This window comes from Protomyctophum parallelum, assembly GCF_964188405.1.
Source record: "Protomyctophum parallelum genome assembly, chromosome: 14".
NCBI lineage: Eukaryota > Metazoa > Chordata > Actinopteri > Myctophiformes > Myctophidae > Protomyctophum > Protomyctophum parallelum.
Window position 1 is genome coordinate 30803042 of NC_139709.1, and position 22037 is coordinate 30825078.

At 41.8% G+C, this 22037-nt stretch overlaps 2 protein-coding genes across 3 annotated transcripts; one reads left to right on the top strand and one right to left on the bottom strand.

The window, feature by feature from the left end:
* Nucleotides 1-5830: 5830 nt before the first annotated feature.
* Nucleotides 5831-9613, top strand: rpl5a (ribosomal protein L5a; the record flags this gene model as incomplete). 2 transcript variants are annotated; one of them, XM_083782446.1, is made up of 8 exons in its annotated part: nucleotides 5831-5920; nucleotides 6692-6761; nucleotides 6877-6992; nucleotides 7226-7360; nucleotides 7705-7907; nucleotides 8568-8745; nucleotides 9041-9129; nucleotides 9454-9613. In XM_083782446.1, 8 exons carry the CDS (start codon nucleotides 5918-5920, stop codon nucleotides 9551-9553), a joined length of 894 nt encoding a protein of 297 aa, XP_083638572.1. In that variant the 3' UTR covers nucleotides 9554-9613. The 2 variants fall into 2 exon arrangements, with proteins under 2 accessions (XP_083638572.1, XP_083638571.1); XM_083782445.1 differs by lacking the exon at nucleotides 5831-5920 and having other exon boundaries at nucleotides 6674-6761.
* A 1271-nt stretch (nucleotides 9614-10884) lies between these two features.
* dipk1aa (divergent protein kinase domain 1Aa) lies at nucleotides 10885-21831 on the bottom strand. Its single transcript, XM_083781224.1, has 6 exons — nucleotides 21521-21831; nucleotides 14708-14842; nucleotides 14150-14257; nucleotides 13668-13844; nucleotides 12486-12617; nucleotides 10885-12238 (listed from the first exon to the last, which is right to left on the bottom strand). Exons 1-6 carry the CDS (start codon nucleotides 21572-21574, stop codon nucleotides 11558-11560), a joined length of 1287 nt encoding a protein of 428 aa, XP_083637350.1. The 5' UTR covers nucleotides 21575-21831; the 3' UTR covers nucleotides 10885-11557.
* Between the last annotated feature and the right edge of the window lie 206 nt (nucleotides 21832-22037).

A 22037-nucleotide genomic window follows, 5' to 3' on the forward strand; every position in this document is an offset into this window, starting at 1 on the left:
CACCAGATAGGAACCAAAGTGTGAACACAATGCATGATTTACTGGACAGCCCCCACCCCAAATTGACCACAAGACAGTTTGTCATGCAGGGGGTTCATAACATCTTGTCCCCACCAACCTTGTTGTCATCTGAAAACATGCCGTCTCTAATCAGAGTTTATGGCAAAAACAATCGTATCTATCTATCTATCTATCTATCTATCTATCTATCTATCTATCTATCTATCTATCTATCTATCTATCTATCTATCTATCTATCTATCTATCTATCTATCTATGCCTACCTACCTACCTAATTATAATGATTTCCTATTTGGTTGGGGGATTTTGGTTTTCTGTGAAATGTAAAGGATTACGTGTGCTGACCATACCTCTTACATCAGTCAGTTCTGCTATTTTGAGAATAGCCAAAATGTCAGCTTTGTGTGATTTCTAAGAAACTACCTCAAAAGTGTTCAAACCAAAACTACCATTAGTTACACACTCAAAAGATCTCTGAGCATGTGCCATAAACAGTCCACAAATCATTCCGACAGAATCCAACATCCATCACTGTGATCAACAAGTGCCCTTGTTAGCCAACCGGCCCATTTCTGGTTGTAAATTCAACCCAAATACTAGGGACCCCATCGCAGGCAGCGGCCTGCGGACATACAGGGACCTACTCACCGCTTCCTGGTCATTGTGTCTTTTGGTATTTGTTGGGGGTCGCGTTGGTCATTTGAAAGGTTAGAGTTCAACAACTGTATTCAGGTCCTAAGTCTCCCTGTCATTGGTTGATATACTGTAGGCTAGATGTTGTGGTCAGTGAGTGCAGAGAGCATGCAGATGACAAATGATCTACGCATAGGCGTACTAATTAAATAATTCCTGTTAGGTGTTCATGATTGTCGGCTAATAAGAACTTTTAGTTTGGTGTCACTGTCAGATCTAGCAACATACATGTTCACTTGTTCACTGAGAGCAAGCTAGTTCAAAATATATTGTTGCTTTTACAAGTTTGTGAATGTGCTGAATGTTCCCTTTTCTGATGTGCTGAAATCTGTGGTCTGAATCTCAATTCGTATTTACTCTGACTTCCGTCTGCCTACATGCGTTCATGGGGTGTACAGTATATGTCTTAACTGCACAGCTGGAGGAGTGAGATACACTCTTGGCTTTCACAAATAAATTACGTGTAAGCAGCCAGCAGTCTGATGTATTTTTGTCTGGTGTCAAAGCCAGGCGAGCAACACATTTTGGTTTAAGTTAAAAACTGATTTGGTATTGCTGATGATCTCTACTGCAGTCAGAGCAGCAGAGATCTTTAGTAGTAAGTTGAAAACTCTTTAAAATGTACCTCTCACCCCGTCATTCTGGATCTCTTTGTTCTTGTTCATGGTCTTACTGACATGCACTTTCTCAAATCCTCAGTGTTCATTTATCCATTTGGAACTCTGTTAGCAGCACCATGGCCTTGTTCTCTGAACTAAATTGAAGAGTAATTTACTGTATCATTTCACTATGCTGAATGTGTGATATGTTTGCTCTGTTTCTCCAATTCGGTTGTTGTCTTCTGACTAACATGTAACATACTGCAGTGGCAAATGTTAGGAAATTAGGGGACTGCATGCCCATGAAGTCAGAAATCCCGTTAGTCAGACCTGCGTGGCCCCTTCAGACTCACCCGTGGCTACGACATGCGTGGCCAGTTAAGACACATGCGTGGCCAGTTAAGACACATGCGTGGCCGGTTAAGACTCATGCGTGGCCGGTTAACACTCATGCGTGGCCGGTTAAGACTCATGCATGGCCAGTTAAGACTGAGGTTAGGGTTTGGGGTAATGGTCTGACTAGTACAAATATCCTTGCAAACAAAATGCAACATATATTCAAAGTAGCACATGAGAAAAAAGAATAGAATAAGTGTGACCTGCAGACCACTACTGCACAGGGACAACTGGACGGTTGCTTTACTTTATTGTGAAATCAGAAGCATAGCAACAAGTTCTACACTTGAGTGACTTGAACTTTCCTAAAAGCTTAGACCATTTGCAGATTCTGCAATGAGAATGACAGAGGAGAATCTTATCTGGCTCACATGGCCAGAAAAGCAGAAGACACTGGTTCCTTTTTATAGCATTTACTGATATAATCTGATCAACCTTAGTTTTGACAGTTAACTTTTTGTAAAGCAATCTTTCACCACATTTCTTTTCTTGTTTTGACTTTTTGTCTAAAAATCCCCTGAACTTAAACTGAAGTATGCACATTTTATTATGTACAGTATGTTTACAAATATCAGCTTTATTTTCTGAGAGGACTGTGTAGGGAGAGAAAATGGATGGGTCCAGTAACTGAGTAATGAGCATTGATTAGCTCACTTTTACTGGAAAAGATTCAAGTCATGAGAAGCACATAAAGGCCTTGTATGGATTTTTTTTGTAGTTCTCTTTCTTCCATGGCTCCCTGTAATCATTACCAAAACCACTCACACTGGCAGAGATAGATTATAGATACAATATTGGGATTCTGTTCTACTGTGGCTAAATCAAGAAGAGATGATTTTGTTGATATATTTCCCATTACCGGTATATGAACAGCAACACTACACTGTTGACTCTTTCATTGACTTAATATAAAACAAGACAGAGAATTACACAAACATTATTTCCAAGGGCTCTGGTGATATCTCTACATTTCGGAATGCTTCATGTTAAGTTCTTACATGGTACATGCTGCTATTGTAATGTGTTGGGCATGGAGTAGTCACTACTCCATCGGCTGTATCCACTACTCGGTAGTGGATCGGCCAGGTATTATATTAGTTTAGCCTGGCATGGCCAGACTAATATCACTGCGTAAGTATAAGTCTGGAACTTCAGTGTGGATTCTGTGGAATGGATTTATTGGTGGTACAAAAAGATTACAACATCACAGCAAGAAAGTCTCTCTTTGAATAGTGGGCCCTGATTGGTTACCCACAACTCTGGGGTGAGCGAACTGAGGAGTGCCAGACCAATCTCCCCAGGGATGTTTTTCCTGTGGCAGTATGGTCTGGTTTCCAGGCCAAAATTAGTAATCAATGCATTCTGATACTCCTTTACATTCCAGTCCAGTCCTCCTTCATGAGCCCTGCTGTCGCTGGTGAACTCTGTGAATCTATTGTATTAATCACAGCAGAGGACGTGTCATATAGGGCGGCTTAGTGGCGGCTAGCCTAGACAGCATCTACCTATAGTTTGGGAAAAAGTGAATATGAGGCATTAAGGAGGCTTACTAATCATTGTCAAATGCCTTGCTGTGATAACAATAATGACCAATTTGCTGGTTAGGTGTGGTCGAAAGCTAGAATGACAACAGATTTTCTTTAGGTTCAAGAACAGTTCATGAGCTGAATCCCTCATTTAAGTTTCTCATTACTATACTCATGACTATCCTGCCTATACCGCCCCAAAACTATGATTTAATAGTGAGAAGATTGCCCACCCACAATTATAATATACTACTATCAATATGAATGAAAAGGAAGTTTATTGTCACAGAAAACTTTGGCAAGATTATTAAAGATTAAATCACCTTTCTTCACATTTCCTATAGGCTATCCATACTAAATAAAATAAATAGGAGTCCACTATTAGTCTTATTCTAGTCTAGAACTCTGAGAGTGTTCGAATGTATGTTCATTCAGGGCTATCTGTTTCTGGTAATATTATTGTCCACTGATTTTGTGTGTCCGTGGCAAAAATGTAATGTTGACAAAAATGTCCACCACAAGTCAACATGGCGATGACCCCTGAACATAACTCTTCAAATAACTTAGATTATTTATTCTGTAACTTTCAGGGTCTGACGTCTCCTGAACAATAACCTTTTTAATTAGGCTGACTTATGCAAGTTAAGTTGTGCATGAAGTGAGATCCAAACCTGCGTATACTGTATATGCTTCTAAAGAAACCTTCAATCTAACGTAATCATGACTCATATTCTGATGGTGTGCTAAAGAAATTATACAGTAGGCATTAACAAAAATCTGATTCATGCTCTGAAAAGATTCACCAAGTTACTGACTTCCCCACCCAATGTTAAGATATTTCTTCAGTAGCCCTGGCTGCCTATTTCACCCCAACTCAGCATTCTTTTGAATTGTGAAATTACACAACCCAGATAATGAATGATAAGTATCCTGGCTGTTACTCTCAAGACAGATTCTCACTAAATGAAGGTTATGGGTTGACGACAGTACAGCAAATTCACTACAAGATACCCATGGCAATGGCATGTACCTATAAATACTTCCTTAATGTCAACGGAATCCACACTCACTGTCTCACAACACCAGAGGGAATTCAACAAACCACGTGCAACCAAGATTCGGCTCAAACAAGGGATTTAATTCATTTAGCTATCGCTCCTATGCCACTAAAACATGGAACCCCCTTTTCACCATACTGCACTTTTTTCCCCCTTTCCCTTTCTTTATATGATTTCCTGTTTTTATAGAAGTGTATATTTGTACGTCTCTAAATGTTCTGATGAATTTCAAATGCTGGACCCTGTTGTAAACATGTGTAAGTGCTTAATCATGGTGTCCACTGTCCAGAGTAGTATTTGTATTGACCTGTGCTTTTGTTTGAAATATACCCATTCTACATACTGTGAAATAAAAATTTCAATCAATCAATCAATCAATCAATCAATCAATACCTCAGTCTCTTGAGCAAATAAAACACATACACATACACACACACACACACACACACACACACACACACACACACACACACACACACACACACAAAGAATACATTACACCAGTGGTTCCCGAAGTGGGGTCCGGGGATCCCCAGGGGTCCTTGAGGGAGTTCCAGGGGGTACCCAGCTAAATGATAGTTTGGAACCAAAAGGGTTCTTCCCTTATGGGTCTGTAACTCTGAGAGTATACAAATGGACCCGTTAGGATCTCTTTGGTTCCTATTGTAGCCTACACCCTACATTAACATAAATAAATTGGGGTCCCAGAGATAGAAATGCCACTATGCACATGCATTAGCCTAGTGACTAGGCTAATGCATGTGCATAGTGGCATTTCTATCTCTAGGCTGCATGTCAAATTGGGGGTCCTTGAAATTAAACAGGTTGGGAATCACTGCTATATAGAGCCGTAAAAACCTTCTCTTAATGGGGGTCCCTGGCATTATGTGGCATACCTTTTCAAATGTGGGGTCCGTGGGATAATTAGTGTCAATTTGGGGGTCGTTGACATGAAAACGTTTGGGAACCACTAGTAAAATACTATGGGGCGACTGTAACGAAGACTCTCACTTCCATTCATATTATCGGATCTGGGAGAGTTGTTCATTGGATAGCCTAGCCTAGTCTCCATACATGGGCATATTCGACTATAACGCCGGGCTATATATGACATATCCGACTAGCACGTTGGCGGGTTATATGACATTATGACATGTCTAGTATGACAATCACTATATTTGGTCCGGGTTGACCTATAGTGCTGATATCAGATCGATGTGGTACGTAGAACCCAGGCTCTGGTAGAACCCATATATGGATAGATCTTATTGGGTCAGACGTCAGTCATATTCGGATAATATATAATAGAGGTCTGCTCAAGGCAGAAGTCAAAGCATCTTGGTTAAAATTCTAATCGGACACCACTGCGTCGGGTTCTACTAAACCTAAGTAATTAGCAATAGAGCCTTGAGCTATTTTACTAATACCTGCTTTCACTAATACACTGCTGCCCCCTATAGATTTTTGTAGCTCCAGTTCAGCCCGTGCGGTAGAGAGCGCTAAAGAGACCGGATGTGGTCTTTACTTTAAACAGCTGACGCAATCGCTTAAGAATTCCTTGTCACGTCAGCCCTTTCCTTTTCCGTGTCTGCCAGGCCCAGGAGGACCCGATAAACCTTAGAAAATGGTAAGCAAATATGATCAATATACTTTTAAAACAAGTCAACTGGGTGTGTAAACAGGTACTTCAAATGCACATACATATTACTAGTGGTTTGGCGGCCAGATGGTGTTGGATCCTGGCTGCATTGCGTTTCGCCGGTTCCGCGAAAACCTCCAGCGTGGCGCAAATGGCCGTCTGTCTGTCTATCAATTCTATGATCTTTTAATAAAAACACAGACTGCTGGATGCTGACCACTATGTATCTAAAGTGTACATCGAGTAAGTGTCATTTAGTTTGGATCTCATTTAATTCTGTTTTTGACCAGTTAATTCCTAGCTATTTTCAAATAAATATTCGAAAATAACCAATCTACAATCTCACAACGCGGGCTTGTGTTTTCGATTTTTTTAGTACTGTATCCAGCTTTTAGGAAAGCACCCGATGTAGTATGAATCCACCCAAAAAAGAGCTGGAAAGTGTAAATGCATTCTCATGATGGTTGCCTGAAATTGGCAACCCACCTATTTTGCTTACTAAAGAGAGCTGGAGAGACCTCTGTTAACTGAACAAACTCTTTAGCTTGGAGGACCCAAATATAACATGGCGCCACTTATCCATTGCACTCAATGGACATGGTGTCGTCAAGCTCGATAGCAAATGCAATGATTACTATCAGAATATAGTCCTTTAACAAACATTGTAAAACATTATGTTTTAACCTTAAATCTAACTTGCCCTACTTTTAAAGACCGTAGTAGACGGATATTTCTAATGTCATGCTTGTGTGTCTGCAGGGGTTTGTTAAAGTGGTGAAGAGCAAGCAATATTTCAAGAGGTACCAGGTCAAGTTCAGGAGGAGGCGAGGTAAATTGATTATTGACATGTTCTAGAAACTGCCTACATTGTTACCCTTTATCGATTTACCGGTATGTTAATTATTAAGACTGACTTAATGTTCTAACTTGATACCATTTGACAGAGGGAAAGACTGACTACTTTGCCCGGAAGCGCCTGGTCATTCAGGAGAAGAACAAGTACAACACACCCAAGTACCGCATCATAGTTAGGTTCTCCAACAGGGATATCTGCTGCCAGGTCAGTGACATTGAAACATCAATCCAGTGGCCTATGTAATACACGTCATTGTTTGCTCAGCTAATAGGCAGTTTTGCCGACAGTTGTGACTTCTTGGGAAAGTGTCCTATCCTTTCCTAGCTCATAACGGGCCTGGCGACCTGAGCTGATTTGTTTGCAAAGTAACGTGTTAAGTTTTGTTTTGAAGTATTCACCATACCATCATACCCAACCTTTCTACCTGTGTATTTCAGATTGCCTATGCCAAGATTGAGGGAGACCACATAGTGGCTGCGGCGTACTCCCACGAACTGCCCAAATACGGGATTCCTGTAGGCCTAACAAACTATGCTGCAGCATACTGTACTGGCTTGCTGCTGGCTCGGAGGGTAAGCGATGACACGCATTACCCACACAAGTGACATTCGCTTACGTCATCAGTTTGGTGCCCTTTGATCAGCTGCCTGCCCCATGCCCCCTATGCACAGCAGATGTTGCTTTCGTATAGTTGTTAATGTTTGTTAAATGTTCAGAATATTCAAACCAGTGATTTGAGCTGCCGAAAAGAGCCTGAGGTCTTCTGCCAATTATGTAATTGTAATACAATGGTTACACAGCATTAACTTTTGTTTTGTATTCTCCCTTCAGTAAGTAAAGTCACCCGTGCTTCTGTAACTAGTTTAATTTCCTGGGATCCTTACATTTTTGTTTTCTCCATTTCCCCTCTTACCAGCTGCTGAATAAGTTTGGCCTAGATCAGGTGTACGAGGGCCAGGTGGAGGTGACGGGTGATGAATTCAATGTGGAGAGCATTGATGGACAGCCGGGTGCCTTTACCTGCTTCCTGGATGCGGGTCTAGCCAGAACCAGTACAGGCAACAAGGTGTTTGGAGCGCTGAAGGGAGCTGTTGATGGCGGGCTTGCTATCCCTCACAGGTCAGTGAAAAGAAATGTTAAACACTTAAACGCTGTTTTTGATGAAACTTGTGTAGACCTCTGACGTGCCAGACCATCAATAGGTCTGGTACGTTTAGGCCATTGACTGTGACTGATGCATTACTTACCACCATTTCCCAGAAGTGCATGCCTTAATTTCTTTGGTTTTCAAGTAAGCCACTGGTATGCTAACAAAATGTACTATAATTACTTGCACTTCAAAATGTCCTGAGTTGGGTAATCCAAATCGGTCTTAACTGTGTTTTGTGACGCACGTATTGATGCATGTGTGCAAGTATTCAGACAGACCAGAGTTCTCAAATTTTCGCACTTCTGAAACTAACTGGTCTAATTTAATTCTAATCAGACATACAATGGTGGAAAATGCCTTTGAACTGAACATGGTGAAACGTGCTAATCACCCTGTTAATGAGTATGACAATACCCTGGTGCTGGTTCTCTGCTTCTTGATGATTATAACAAGCACACTGAGCAAAATGTAGTTGGTCCTTCATTTGCATTGGCTGATGTTTACTTGTGTTTTCAAGACGGGACTGAGAGAAGCTGCATGAACTAAAGCATGGCAGGAGAGTGGTTTTAGTCTAAAAAATAATTGAAACATGCAGTATAAACAAATATCGACCTGTCTTTTATTTCCAGCCTCAAGCGTTTCCCTGGTTACGATGCAGAGAGCAAAGAATTTAATGCAGAGCTGCACCGCAAACACATCATGGGCATGAACATCTCGGACTACATGTCGTACCTGATGGAGGAGGACGAGGATGCCTACAAGAAGCAGTTTTCACGTTTCATCAAAGCCGGCGTCACACCAGACTCTGTAAGACACTTTTCACCCGTGAAAATAAGACCCCTGTCATGGTTTTTCAAATGTCGCCCACATAACCCAGTGTTAGTTTGTCACTCACAACCGTGCATGTTTATCTGCTTCTTAATGATTATACCAAGCACACTGAGCAAAATGTAGTTGGTCCTTCATTTGCATTGGCTGATGTTTACTAGTGTTTTCAAGACGGGACTGAGAGAAGCATGATCGTGTTGGGATCCAGCACGGCATGATATATTTGCAGTTTTGCACCGTATTTAATAACTGGTGTTCATTTGATCATTTTCAGGTAGAAGCGATGTACAAAAAAGCCCATTCTGCAATCCGAGAAAGTCCTGTGCATGAAAAGAAACCTCAAAAGGAAATCAAAAAGAAGAGGTGGGTTTCTGAACTCCATAGACTGTTAAACAAAATCAGTAAATGTCTTGGAAGGTGTTTGTACATAAGACTATTGCATGGTGTGATTTCTTTGGCAATATGGTTTTACATTCTTGGCTCTCCAGAACACCAGGCAACAGAATCAACATTAACCTGTTAAAACTGGGAAAGTGTATTGTTATATTAAATATTCATTCAAAATTAGGTATAATATCGTTCGAAGTGAATAATGGGGACTGGGAGGGCATCTGAATGAATTGCTGTGTCCTTCCTCTGCTCTACTGAATGTTAATGGACTCATTGTTTTTCCTCTTCCCGTGGCAGGTGGAACCGTGCCAAGTTATCCTTGGCACAGAGGAAAGACCGCGTTGCCCAGAAAAAGGCCAGCTTCTTACGAGCACAAGAACGAGAGGAAGGGGACTGATTGTGATGCTGCTCCAAAACCACATGCACTTCAGACAAATAAATATATCTCAAATGCAAATTTTGTCTGCTCTTCTTAATTCATGATTTGAATGTTTGTCTGACTCATTTGATATACTGTAGATTTTGATATTAAAGTGCAAATATATATTTTTTACTTTCAGACAGATGGGTCAGGAGTGTGAATACATAAAAGTAGTCTAAAGAATAGACATTTAGGAATGTTATTTGGCACACATTGAGCATATAAGCAAATCTAAAATTGTAATGAATATTTGTTTTTCACCAACTGCTGGTTTCACCGAACAATTATTGAAAGACTAATTTGAATGATGAATTTCTGCTTATACTTAGATGCCCAAGACTTCCAACAATTGTCACACTCCTTCAGTACTACAGCCTGGTGTTCATTTGCAAATATGAATGTATTGAAAAGACATTGAGTTGGATTTTATTGTGCAAAAATCATGCTGGTTTCAATTTTCAAAGTAGTAAACACGTTCACAATATTGCAAACTTCAACAGCCACATTGGTCAGGACCATCTTCCGTGACATGCTTTATAGGTGAAATATATTTTCAAACATTCATCCCTTAGTGTGACTACCAAGTAACATCTAGAGTGGTTAAAGACATCTGTATGCATAAGTGTCTGGATTGATCAATAAAAAATTGTCATCCAAGATTTCCTTTATGGGACAGAAGCTTCCCGTAAAAAGTTCTGTCCAATCTGCCTCAAATGTACCTTCATAGGTAAACATTCATCCAAGTTTTTTCAGCATGTTTTTTTTCATGGCACCATAGATAAATTGGAAAAAGTTAAATACAAATGTGACCTCTCTCCCCCCCCCCCCCCCATTGTCCTTCAGCAACATTTAAATACTTTTACCGTCTTTCTCGTTTCACTCTTGATGCAGCATTGAAGTCGAGGTGAAATATCCAGCACAGTCAATTATACAGACTACAGATATGATCCAATATGAAGCTTCAAACTGCTTCAGTTCTTTTTTTTTTTTTACACCAAATAACTGCTTCAGTTTTTATGATGTAATTATCTAAAAGTGGTCCAGTGCTGGGTGATATACCGGTACTGAGTTCTACACAATTTTGTTACAAATTCAATACAGAAATACAATATTGCCATTTCTGGTGTATTTTGCAATGAGGTGAAAGTGAAGAATGTTCCCCAATCACTTTACGCTACCTCCCCTTTATTTAGCCTCAGTCTCCTTCCAATAATGGGACTTTTGGCTTCTATTTCTATTGAGTCTAATCAGTGACTATTTATATTAGAGATTTTAATCTAGATTGTTTATGTTGATTTCTGTTAATGTATACATAACATTAAGCTGAATTGCACCATTTTAATATTGATTGACATGGACCATTGGTCCACAAATCATGTTTACATAACTTTTTCGTCTTATCACCCAGCACTAGTTCATACAGCAACAACCACTTTTAAGTCTATCAACTTCCATGTTCCTTCATGGAATAAACTTTTGTGAGGGAATTAAAGCTCATATAATAACATCATGAATCTCAGACTTACTGCAACAGCATGACTAGGTCAGAACAGCAGTTTAGTTTAATCACTTTGTTCATATCGTTTCTCTGATCCAGTGTGGTAGAAAATGTGTTATGATATGGATGTATAAATGGTGTGACTCCTATTATTACCTATTGTTATTCCTCTTCTACATTATTCCCCCCCCCCAAAGTCCAACATGCAATTTTGGAGTTCATCTTCGAGTGTGAATATCTCACTGCACAGTGCACACATGTACTAATCCCAAAGATTTGTGGTGTCGTGACCCTATTTCAGGCAGAGGAGGTCAGTCTGCCGGTCTGAAAACCTTCTCTGCTAAAACCCAATAATTGACAAATTGCTTTATCAAAGTGTTGGCTTGTATTTTTCAGCGGTACAAACAGTATCTTCATAAATTACACCTCTCGTAGATGACTAGCGAGCATGAACATAAATATTCTTCGATCTCGCTTGCCTTTTATGAGTCCTTGGTGTGAGAGATCTGTTTCCACAGCAGAGCTTTGAGGTTGTTCAGGATGAGCGCATGTTCCATGTTCATCTGACCAGCGTTGCCCTTCAGGGCCATGCAGGCATACAACTGCCTCTCTAGCTCCTCGCTCAGCCCTGACGGCACCCCTCGCAGGAGGTAGTCCTTCAGTGTACCACATGCCTTGGCCAGGTTCGGCAGCGCCGGCTCCTCCCGGCATCGCTTCTCCGCCACGTCGCACGACGTCTTACAGTCAACCCCGTACACGCAGTCCGCGTCCGTCTCGCACTTCAGTGCCCGCATCGCGCGGCGGAACTCGTCCTCCGCGATGACCACTCGCGTGTCCGTGAGCCGAAGCTCGTGGTGTTCGGTGTAGCCGAAGTGTGCGGCTGCGACGTCGCATATGAGGAAGCTGCCGTAGGTGCCGTGGAAAATGTCCTCCACCAGTTCCAGCAGACCCATAGAGATCTTGGCTTTGCGGGGCCAGGAGGGGGTGAACCACTGGTCGATGCTGCGCTGCACGCCACTGGGGACCCAGGACACCAGGGGCCAGGGCAAGGCCAGGCCATACAAGGGCCCGTATGGAACACGTTCTGTCATGTATAAGTCCCCACAGTACCCTAAAAGTCGTGGAGCGTGTCCCCGGTCCTGGAGCAACAGGCCCAGTAACACCTGAAATAATGACAAAGAAAAAAAGGCATACATCTGTGAGACCCAAGGAGTCACAATGAATTCTGCATTTCCAATTTCCTTCTTGCACTCAGACATTCTGTCTGGAGTAACAAGTCTTGGCGTAAGATCCTCTGTAAATGCAAATACCGTCATTTGCATAACCGTGTAACATTTTTGTGCAAGTAGAAAGTTGTAGAGGGTAATTATCTACAGTTGAATCATTTCAATAATTGCACTTTAATTATACCTCATCCATCTGGAGGAGTGCCCAGGCAGAGCGGGCTTCTGGCAGAGACACCCGTCCGTCCTTGTTACCGTCAGCCACGTACAGGATCTGGCTGACTAGGCCGGCCAGGTTCGCCTGCTCTCCCAATTTGGACTGAGGATGGATCGATGCATGGACGGAGAGAGAGAAACAGGGGGTGAGGGAAAAACTCACTACCTTCCTTCAGTTTCAAGCCACTTACTTTCCAACAGATAAGGTTTCAAAACGCTAGCAGGAATTGTGCCACTCAATCTGCTACTACTGTATTTGTACTGTAACAGGTCAGCCACTCCTTTCTACCTTTCACAGATATCACCTGTTAAGCGGATTGTATTACATTGTGTCGAGGCCTGATCCGTTATGGATTCATATTTCCACACGCTGTGTTCAACTCAAAGTTCCACTGACTCAAATGTATCGGGTGTGCATAATGATGTAATGATAGTATTGCTACTGTGTATACTATTATGTAAGTTCATTGCAACTTTGATTAGCTGATCAGATTTCAGAGAAAATAAAATAAAAGACGTAACCAGCACTTATTCTAGCTCACACGTGCATTGTCATCACTTTGGTAGAATAGAAATACCAGGTATGTAACAAAGGCAGAAAACAATGCCTCTGCAATGCAGTGATTCCATTAGTGTACAGCATTGGTTCCCAACCTTTTTATACTGAAGTACCACCAAAATATTTGTCTCTCCAAGTACCACCATAATAACTGATACAGGAGCGTAATACCCGTCCTTTTTGTTCTATTCCTAAGCCAATAATGCTGCTGCTCTGACAAAACTCTGTCTAATCACTAATCAGCACAACTGATGATATTTCTAATGTGATTAATCCGTTCTCAAATCTTCTATTAACGGCTGTCATGCTCATTTCAGCACGGCTGGATAGCGTATTTCAACCAATTGCTTGGTCAGAAGAACTACCTGTAGTAATATAAATATTTCATTCCACTTTTGTCTCCTCTGAGTACCACCAGAGGAGGGCTCAAGTACCACCAGTGGTACTAGTACCAGTGGTTGGGAACCTCTGGTGTACAGTACCGGTGATACTGCATACTGACTCTACACACATTCTCTCATAGGTGTCACACAACATACATTGGGTTGTGTCTGAACATTTCTAAAAGGGGGCTCTTGAATGTCTATTCCAAACCTTGAGGTGATTGAAGACCATTTCACGGAACTTTTCCACAGATGTGCCTCTGGTGGGTTTATCAAAAATGGGCACTTCTCTCCGTGGCTCCAACTCTTCTCCCAGCTCATAGTGCAGAACCTCCCCGAGTTGACATCGGATGATACCGTCAGAGTCTCCCCAGCTTCCCGTGTACACCTGGGAAGTTGAAATAACCTCAGCATAAGAATTTTAACATTGTTATAGAGTAAAGGAAAGAGGGCTGAAAAACTGCCAGCAAAAATTCAAACAATAATCCAGGAAGCCTGATCGGCAAACTCCAAGCACACTCTCCACGAGCAAGGACGCTTTAAAAGCCTTTAATGTCTCAGAGCATATACAAACATTTCGACCCGGTTGGATATTTGCTGTGTGAAAGTGCTTTTACATTTCAACCGGTTAACTCCATCAAATCAACTCATGAAAATAATTACCGGTAAGCTAATTTCAAAGCATAGTCCCACCTGGTTGTTAGGCGTAGTGGAAAGGCACCGGCCCATGTACATAACCTCTTTATCACACAGGCTGCTACAGGCTGACCCATCGATGATTCCTCTTCTGTACTTGTCACACTTTAAGAGATACACAAGGAGGGGGGGGGGGGGAGGGGTCTTGGTTAGTTGGTGGATTCTGTTATTTCAAATAATATTCTTTCAGCACCTTGCAAAAGCCTCATCTCTATGCAGTAAATATGGCATGTTTTGTGAGACTGTGTATTGTGTTGAACTTAAATAAAGGCCAGTCCACAGCACACCAGTGCAACTCCTTGCAACTGCAACTCCTTGCAACCATTAGTCCCAAATGGCACCGGTCTGCAACTGGTCAGTTCAGACTCCAGAGACTGCCTGCGATCTCTTGCAACTGGTTTCAAGTTGCGACTAGTTGCATTGGTGTGTCAAAATGAGTAGACTGTCCTAATAGACATTTAGTCACAGAAAAGCGATACTGTCCTAGTGTCGTGTCACATTCATCCAGGATCCATGAATCCTGAATAAAATTGTGAATGATGAGCAATCACTCACTATGGTGTTCTTGCACTCATGTCCCCTGCAGAGCTCTGTGTAGGACGAGTACTGGACATAGAGCACCCAGCTTCCAACTAAAACGGTCAGCCACGTCAAGAATAGGTACTTTACCCGTACAAAGGAGATACGAGCCTGCAAAACCAAGCACAACACATATTTGCACATACATTACATATACACTGTATATCACATTCATTGTATTTATTAATGGCATAAGGATTTAACTTCATCAACCCTGAGCACATGCAGTACAGCAGGGTGGGAGTCCCATAGCAATGTAGTGAGTTACTGCACAGCCACCAGTCAACAACAATGGCCCTTTTATTTAGGAGCGCTCAGTTTTGAGGTAAACCAAGGAAATTCTATTCAGTCTGACATGTGATTCAAGACCCAGGGGTTAGATCTGGTAAAAATAAATTAAATTACAGTAATCTTTGTCACCGGATTCAAATGTCACGTGTATGTCTTAATGTGTAAGGTGACAATGACAAATCCCTCTACTTACACTACGCTACTCAACAACAACTTCTCTGCAGTACTTCGGCCCAACAGATACTGTTGCTTGCTTGTTACTACTTTAAATCCCACTGGAATATGAAAGCGATGGGACAAAAATGCCTTTGACTTTGATGTTTTACACTGTGGCATTGTGCTCCGTAATCAGGTGCCTCCTGTTATTTTTGGCTTAAAAGGGAACAACTGTGTGTGTGTGTGTGTGTGTGTGTGTGTGTGTGTGTGTGTGTGTGTGTGTGTGTGTGTGTGTGTGTGTGTGTGTGTGTGTGTGTGTGTGCGTGCGTGTGTGTATGCATGTGTGTGTGAATAAAGAATATCAGAAGAATGGGATTTATCAATTAATTCATTAATTGATAACCTTATCGATCAATTAGTTAGTTGATAAGCAGCTTTTTTCCCCTTCTGACAATCTTAATTTCCCTCAATGTCTAAAAAATACACCATATTTTAAAGCTTCTATTCACCTACAGTAGTTACAATGAGAGAGAAACAGGAAACAAGGAGAGAGAGATGGCATGGGGAAGGACATGCAGCAACGAGCCAGAGGTCGAATTCGAACCCAGGCCAGCTGCAAAAGGACTGAGCATACGAGGAGTATGCGTTCCAGCTGCATTGTTAGCCTGAAAATCTGTTATTTTTGGCAAGCAACACAGAGCAGGGTTCCATAACTTTGCAGCGTTTGACTCAAAAGTCATTTGGTGTCTTACAAAAACAAAAACAATTCTGTATGAAAAATGTTGGCTTTTCTCAGAATGTTTCCAGTTTTCTTTTGAAAACGTCTGAAAATCTTTTGAAATAATAATTTAAAAAATAATCTGCAGGAAACTTCAAACAGGGGATACTCGCGACCCATAAAAATGGCCCCACAACCCAGAGACGTGTCACGACACCTTCCAGTGTTCCCTTCAGGGTACCAGAGAGATGGACACAAAGCTGTCATACACTGCCTTCACATCTGACCCCTTTTAGTGTGTGTTTGTTGTTGGTCTGTGTGTGTGTGTGCGTTTGAGGAGGCTGTAAATAGGCATACAGTCAGAGACCACACAGCCAGATAAAAGCCCAGCATACCGGATGTGAGTGACTCCATCATGGTTTGTAACGTTTATGTGCCGTTTTGTTTAACCACTTTAGTGGAGGGTGACAGATTTGGGGGTCCCAATGTTTACATATTTGGTATTTGGTTTACATAATGGACGGTGATGGATATTTTTCCACCAAAAGACTATAGGACTGTATTAGGACTGTATAAACAATAATAAACAATAGCTTAGGATCGATAGCTTGAGAGCTAGAGCTAGAGAGAGCTCTGGAGCACCGGAACTGAATAAATACTTTAGAAAGTAATCTAAGTACCATAAATACTCTTTACCAGAATAGAAGCAGAGGGCTTGTAACTTTACAGAAATGGATGTAAAAACCTTTTAGGCTATGATGAGTAAAAGTCAGAGTATAACAGAGTTAACCAATATACCTTAGAATGAATTGACGGACACAAGAAAGAGAACTCAGACAAGCAGAACTTAGAGGGAGGTTCAAATTAGATATATTCACCATTGTCTCGGGAGAGAAGAAGACATGTCATCCGGACAGCGTTTCACAACGATCTCTCCCCATGTTCAAATTGAACAGGGTTGATATAGCATACCGTAATCAATACACCGAACAATGTGTTGAACAACAAGGTTAAAAAACATATTTGTTAACAAATGGACAGATAATGCAAGACGTCACGAATATTGCACACAGGAACTATCTCACGGGGCAGAGATAGTCCGAACCTGCAATATCAGTTTAGTGGAACCGGGGGAGACAGGGCAGTTTACCAGTCTGTCAGAGCGAATACTAACTTTCAAGGGCAAAAACACAGAGGCTGGGTGTTATGGCCAACGAAAACAAAACAATTCTTATCTACCAACGCTGGCTAGGGGAAAAGTATTACTATCGAGACTCAGAACCATACTATTTTAAAGTCAGTGGGACAGCCGGACATCAAATGTCAGTCACAGGGCAATTAGATCAAAAGGTCAAAAGGTCAAAAGAGCATTCACCCACAAACTAGACCAAATATATCTATCAGACGGTATTGTATTTAAACCCTTAGGTCGTATTAAAACTTTGTCCAAAATAGTCCATTCTACAATGCAAGCACACAACACAACAATATCACATCATGATGCGTTGTGAGGTTGTAGATCTGATTTCTTTGAGGGACGCCACACGCCAGGTTGAAAGTGGTTAAAAATTGGTACACATCGGCTGCATACCTGCTGATACCAATGTCGTCAAAAAAGTAAAATAATGGACTGAAGACCTATGTACTTTGAGAATATAATGACGTGCCCAAAATAGGTACACTAGACTGCCTAGAGCTTACCATTCAGGTAAAGCAGGTACAATGACCCTTCCCCCATGGCAGTGGCGTATGCAGGAATTACTAGTCCACCCGCAGATGGGGGGGGGGGGGGGGGGAGACGACGACGACGACGACAAAAACCAACAACGCATGATTCAATTCTACATTCGTCTCGTGGGCAGAGACCTGCCCTTGGTAACGCCCCAGCTGCCTCGCCTGCCTCTGATTAACACCTACTGGGTCTCAGAGAACAGATATATTTTGCACAAAGTTCTCTTCAGCACTGCTTAATGTACCAGCAGTAATTTATTTGTATGCGATTATGATGAGTCTTGATGACAAAGTCAATAGTATGTATATCCATATCTAGGGCAGCACGTTAGCAGATGTTTGATCAAAATAAACTTGAAACATTATTGTACTGTAAAAAGGCCTCTTCCCTTCATCTTTATCCTTTTTAGTATAATAGTATTAGTTTACTATAATTAGTATAGTTTGAATATGGCATATTGTTGTTGCACAGCCGCTAATGTTATTTCTTTGTGTTATAAGTATTTTTGCTGTATTACTGATGACGGTATAGAACACCCAAATCAAATGATGGCGTATGTGTTCAATCAATTATTTAATCAAAGCAAACCGCATAAACAATATTAGTTTGCCTCTTCTGCATAAATAAAAGTTAAGTTAAGTTACAAGGCTGCATTCTGAAGTGTCATCTGTGACGCATGCCAAGCTGCCAAGCATGCCAAGCTGCGTTCACCTTTGGAATACTAAGACATTCAGTCATTCTCTGTCCCGTAAGGGTCCATTTGGTTTAATTTTACACTCAAAACATGTTTTTAGAAAGTAACGCTGCCGGGGTCCAGGCTTTGGCCTGAATGTTCGAGTCCCATTCATGACGACCTTTGCTGCATGTCTCTTCCCTTCTCTCTCTCCCTTTTTCCTGTCTATCTTCACTTGATACTATCAATAAAAGGCACAAAAGCCAAAAACAAATCTTTAAAAAAAAAGAAAGTTGACAACATCGAGCTCTGACCAATCAGAGGCAGTCAGGGCATTACCTTTACCAAGGGCGGATCATTGTCTAGAGACGGACGTAGAATTGAATCATGCCGCAACACATCAAAACTGAAAAAGTACAGGTGACCCCCAGTCCCCACCCTGGCACCCCTTGAACACAAAGGAGTACATTTGCATTCCTATGGCGAGGGTCATGCCACGGAATGGGCGAGGGGCCAATGGACGAGCAACATGCCCAGTGTGCCCACCATTGTTCTCAGTTTCTGTGATTTTCTCTCTCTTCTCTCTACCTCAAACCCTAACGCCTAACCATAACCGCAAGCGCGGGAGCCGCGCATGTTTGAGCGGTTTCCGCATGTCGGACTAATGCTCCGTCGGAATTACGTGCAGGTTTTGAACGAGAGGCGAGGTTGGGACTTGGGGAGGCAACTGCCTGCCTTGCCTTTACAGTAAATACGCCTCTGCCCCATGGCACTGTATTACTTTCATGCAGTGTCTGTTGCTGTGATAGGCAGGATGGTCGTAGCCATTCATTAGCCAGCCCGATAATCCATTTCAGTAGGCCTATGTTGTATCTAAATATATCTGTAGCAGGACACGGTGAGAAGGGAGAGCATTACCTATTCCTAACACTAAACAGCCAACATGAGTATGCTATACGTGAAAGACACGTATAGACACGTAAAGACCCAGAAAGGCTGCTGGGTATACTACTCACTTCATCCAGATGTGCTTTGGTTTGTGGTGATAAAGGTCAATCTACTGACCATTCTGAAAATAGCAACACGATAAACCACCTTTCCATGATTAAATAATATATCAAATATAAACAATTACTCAATACCAATGTGGACAAATTATGTGGAAAGACTTGGCTTATGATCGCCCACCTGGAGATAACCTCAGATAACCTAAGCAGGAGACATGCCATGGGAAACAGTTGTTAATATTTCATATTGTTGAGGAGGGTGTAACTAACTTGCTGGCTTGTCTTGCCAAGACTATCTATCTATCTATCTATCTATCTATCTATCTATATATATATATAAACAGTTATTCAACGTCTTACAGTCTTAGATATGGAGATACTGTAAACAGGTGTTCTGTGACTCTGTCTACTACCAATAGTGTCTTAGAATGCCTGTGCCCTGGCCAAAATGACTTTCATTATTCAATGCTGTAATTAAGTCAGATCTGAAATTCAGAGTGTAAACCTTGCTCTGTGTTATCTTGTAGCACTACAATAAATAACATTTGAATATAATCAATTTTGTTTCTTTGTTTTTCATATGGTTTTAAATTAGTAGGACACTTAAATCTAGACTTTGACAACCAACCAACATACCAACCACAGAGACAACCACTCTTCAACAGTTGTGAATGTTTCCTGTTCAATACAGTAACAGTATATTGTATCTTTATGTTTCATGAAGGATTGTTTCATGGTGGATTGTGCAGTCCGGGTAGGGAATGAGGCATTAACCCAGGTGAAGGAGTTCAAGTATCTCAGGGTCTTGTTCACGAGTGAGCCAGGGGAGGACTGAGAAGGAGATCAGCCAGAGAATCGGAGCGGCAGGGGCGGTATTGCAGTCGCTGTACTGCACTGTTGTGACGAAAAGAGAGTTGAGCCAGAAGGCAAAGCTCTCTGTCTACCGAGCAATCTTCATTCCTACTCTCACCTATGGTCATGAAGTGTGGGGCATGACCGAAAGAAGGTCGCGAATACAAGCGAAATGAGTTTGCTTCGACGGGTGGCTGGCATCTCCCTTAGAGATAGGGTGAGAAGTTCAGTCACACGAGAGAGCTTCTTCGCCTGAAAAGGAGCCAGATTAGGTGGTTCGGGCATCTGGTTAGGATGCCTCTCGGGCGTCGGGTCCTTGAGATGAGGATAATACAGTAGTTGGTTGTAGCATTTACTGAAAAAGTTGTGTGAAAGAGTGTGTGTGTGTGTGTGTGTAAAAGCCAAATAGAATTCTCTGTATTTCTCTCACTCTCTCTTTCAACATTCCACATATTTTGATCAAGCAGAACATTTTGTCTTTGAATTTGGGATTTGTTTTTTGTATTGTATTCGGATCTACAGTCTAATACTTTGTATGCACTCCATGTTCCCTTCTTCTCACTACAAATTGTATGCACTCCATGTTCCCTTCTTCTCACTACAAATTAACTTCAAGTTCTAACTATTCACAGGGATCTCACTTCTAAGTAACTTCTCCTTACTGCATTTGGAGAATATCTGGCTGCATGCCACCTGAGCCAAAGAGTGACTTGAGCCCTGCCCTATTACCCAGCAATGTTGACAATAGCTGAAAATGATGGATCTGATGCCGCTAACGTGAAGAAATGTAGGAGTCCATATGACCCAACTAATAAGGGAGCCAGCCACTAGCCATTAAGTTCCTGTGATGGATTTCTATGTCTACTTGAGTCTGTCAAAGTGTCTGCATGATTAATTACATGCCCTAATTTATTAATTTGCCATCTGTTTTTTTGTACTGGTAGCTGGTACACGTGAGAGCCACACACACACACACACACACACACACACACACACACACACACACACACACACACACACACACACACACACACACACACACACACACACACACACACACACACACACACACACACACAGTTGTTTAACCTAGAGATTAGTAGAGGTTCAAACTATGTGGTGCCATTTCTGATCCGTGGTTTTCAAATTAATCTTGGATCTCTGAACACACAGACCACAAAAATGGTCACGTTAGTAACGAACTGGATCTTGAGTGCCAGTGATCTTGACGCACTGTCAGCAGCTGTCAATCTGAAGACAAGAGGTCAGCAGTCAGCACCCTTTCAGAATCGCAGTGTGTGTTCTTCTGTCCATTTAAAAATGGCACTAAATGCACAAATAAATAAAAACTGCAACGTACCTGGAAATAGAAGGACTTCTTCATCCAGGCCCGTGGTAGCAGACCCTTCGCCATCACAAAAATAGATCATCTCAGTATGTGTGGACCCCCTGGCTGTGAGATTTCATCCAAAAACACACGTCGATCGAGGTCGACGTGCAAGTTCTACCCTTTGATTACAAAAACAAATGGTCGACAGGGCGTAATTGCAAGACGAATGTTGTCCCCGTTCCCCAGGCGGGTTGTGTACTGACCCGCAGACAACGCTGGCATGTCACTTTCTCTCGTGTTGTTGCTGGTGACTTGTAGCGGTCTAGCGGAGGATCACAAGCAACACATACCTCACTGCTAAACACAGGCTCTAGGGCGCAGGCGCAATGTGTTCAGCTGACTACAATTATGAGAACATAAATAAATAATGGCTCGATCTGCTCTGCCTAAAAAACTCACTTGTCTTCATCGCAGCCGTTTTGACATAAGGGTTTGATTAAATTTGATGATTAGTTTAATCCTAAAACATAAAAATAAAACGTTATCC

What these genes read in the sequence shown, in the direction of transcription:
- dipk1aa (XM_083781224.1), bottom strand. Translation starts at nt 21,574, where the DNA reads ATGGCGAAGGGTCTGCTACCACGGGCCTGGATGAAGAAGTCCTTCTAT. An exon ending in AGAAGTCCTTCTATTTCCAG is followed by an intron (nt 14,843 to 21,520) that starts GTACGTTGCAGT and finishes TTGGTTTTGCAG; the next exon opens with GCTCGTATCTCCTTTGTACG. An exon ending in CCACTACGCCTAACAACCAG is followed by an intron (nt 13,845 to 14,149) that starts GTGGGACTATGC and finishes TCAACTTCCCAG; the next exon opens with GTGTACACGGGAAGCTGGGG.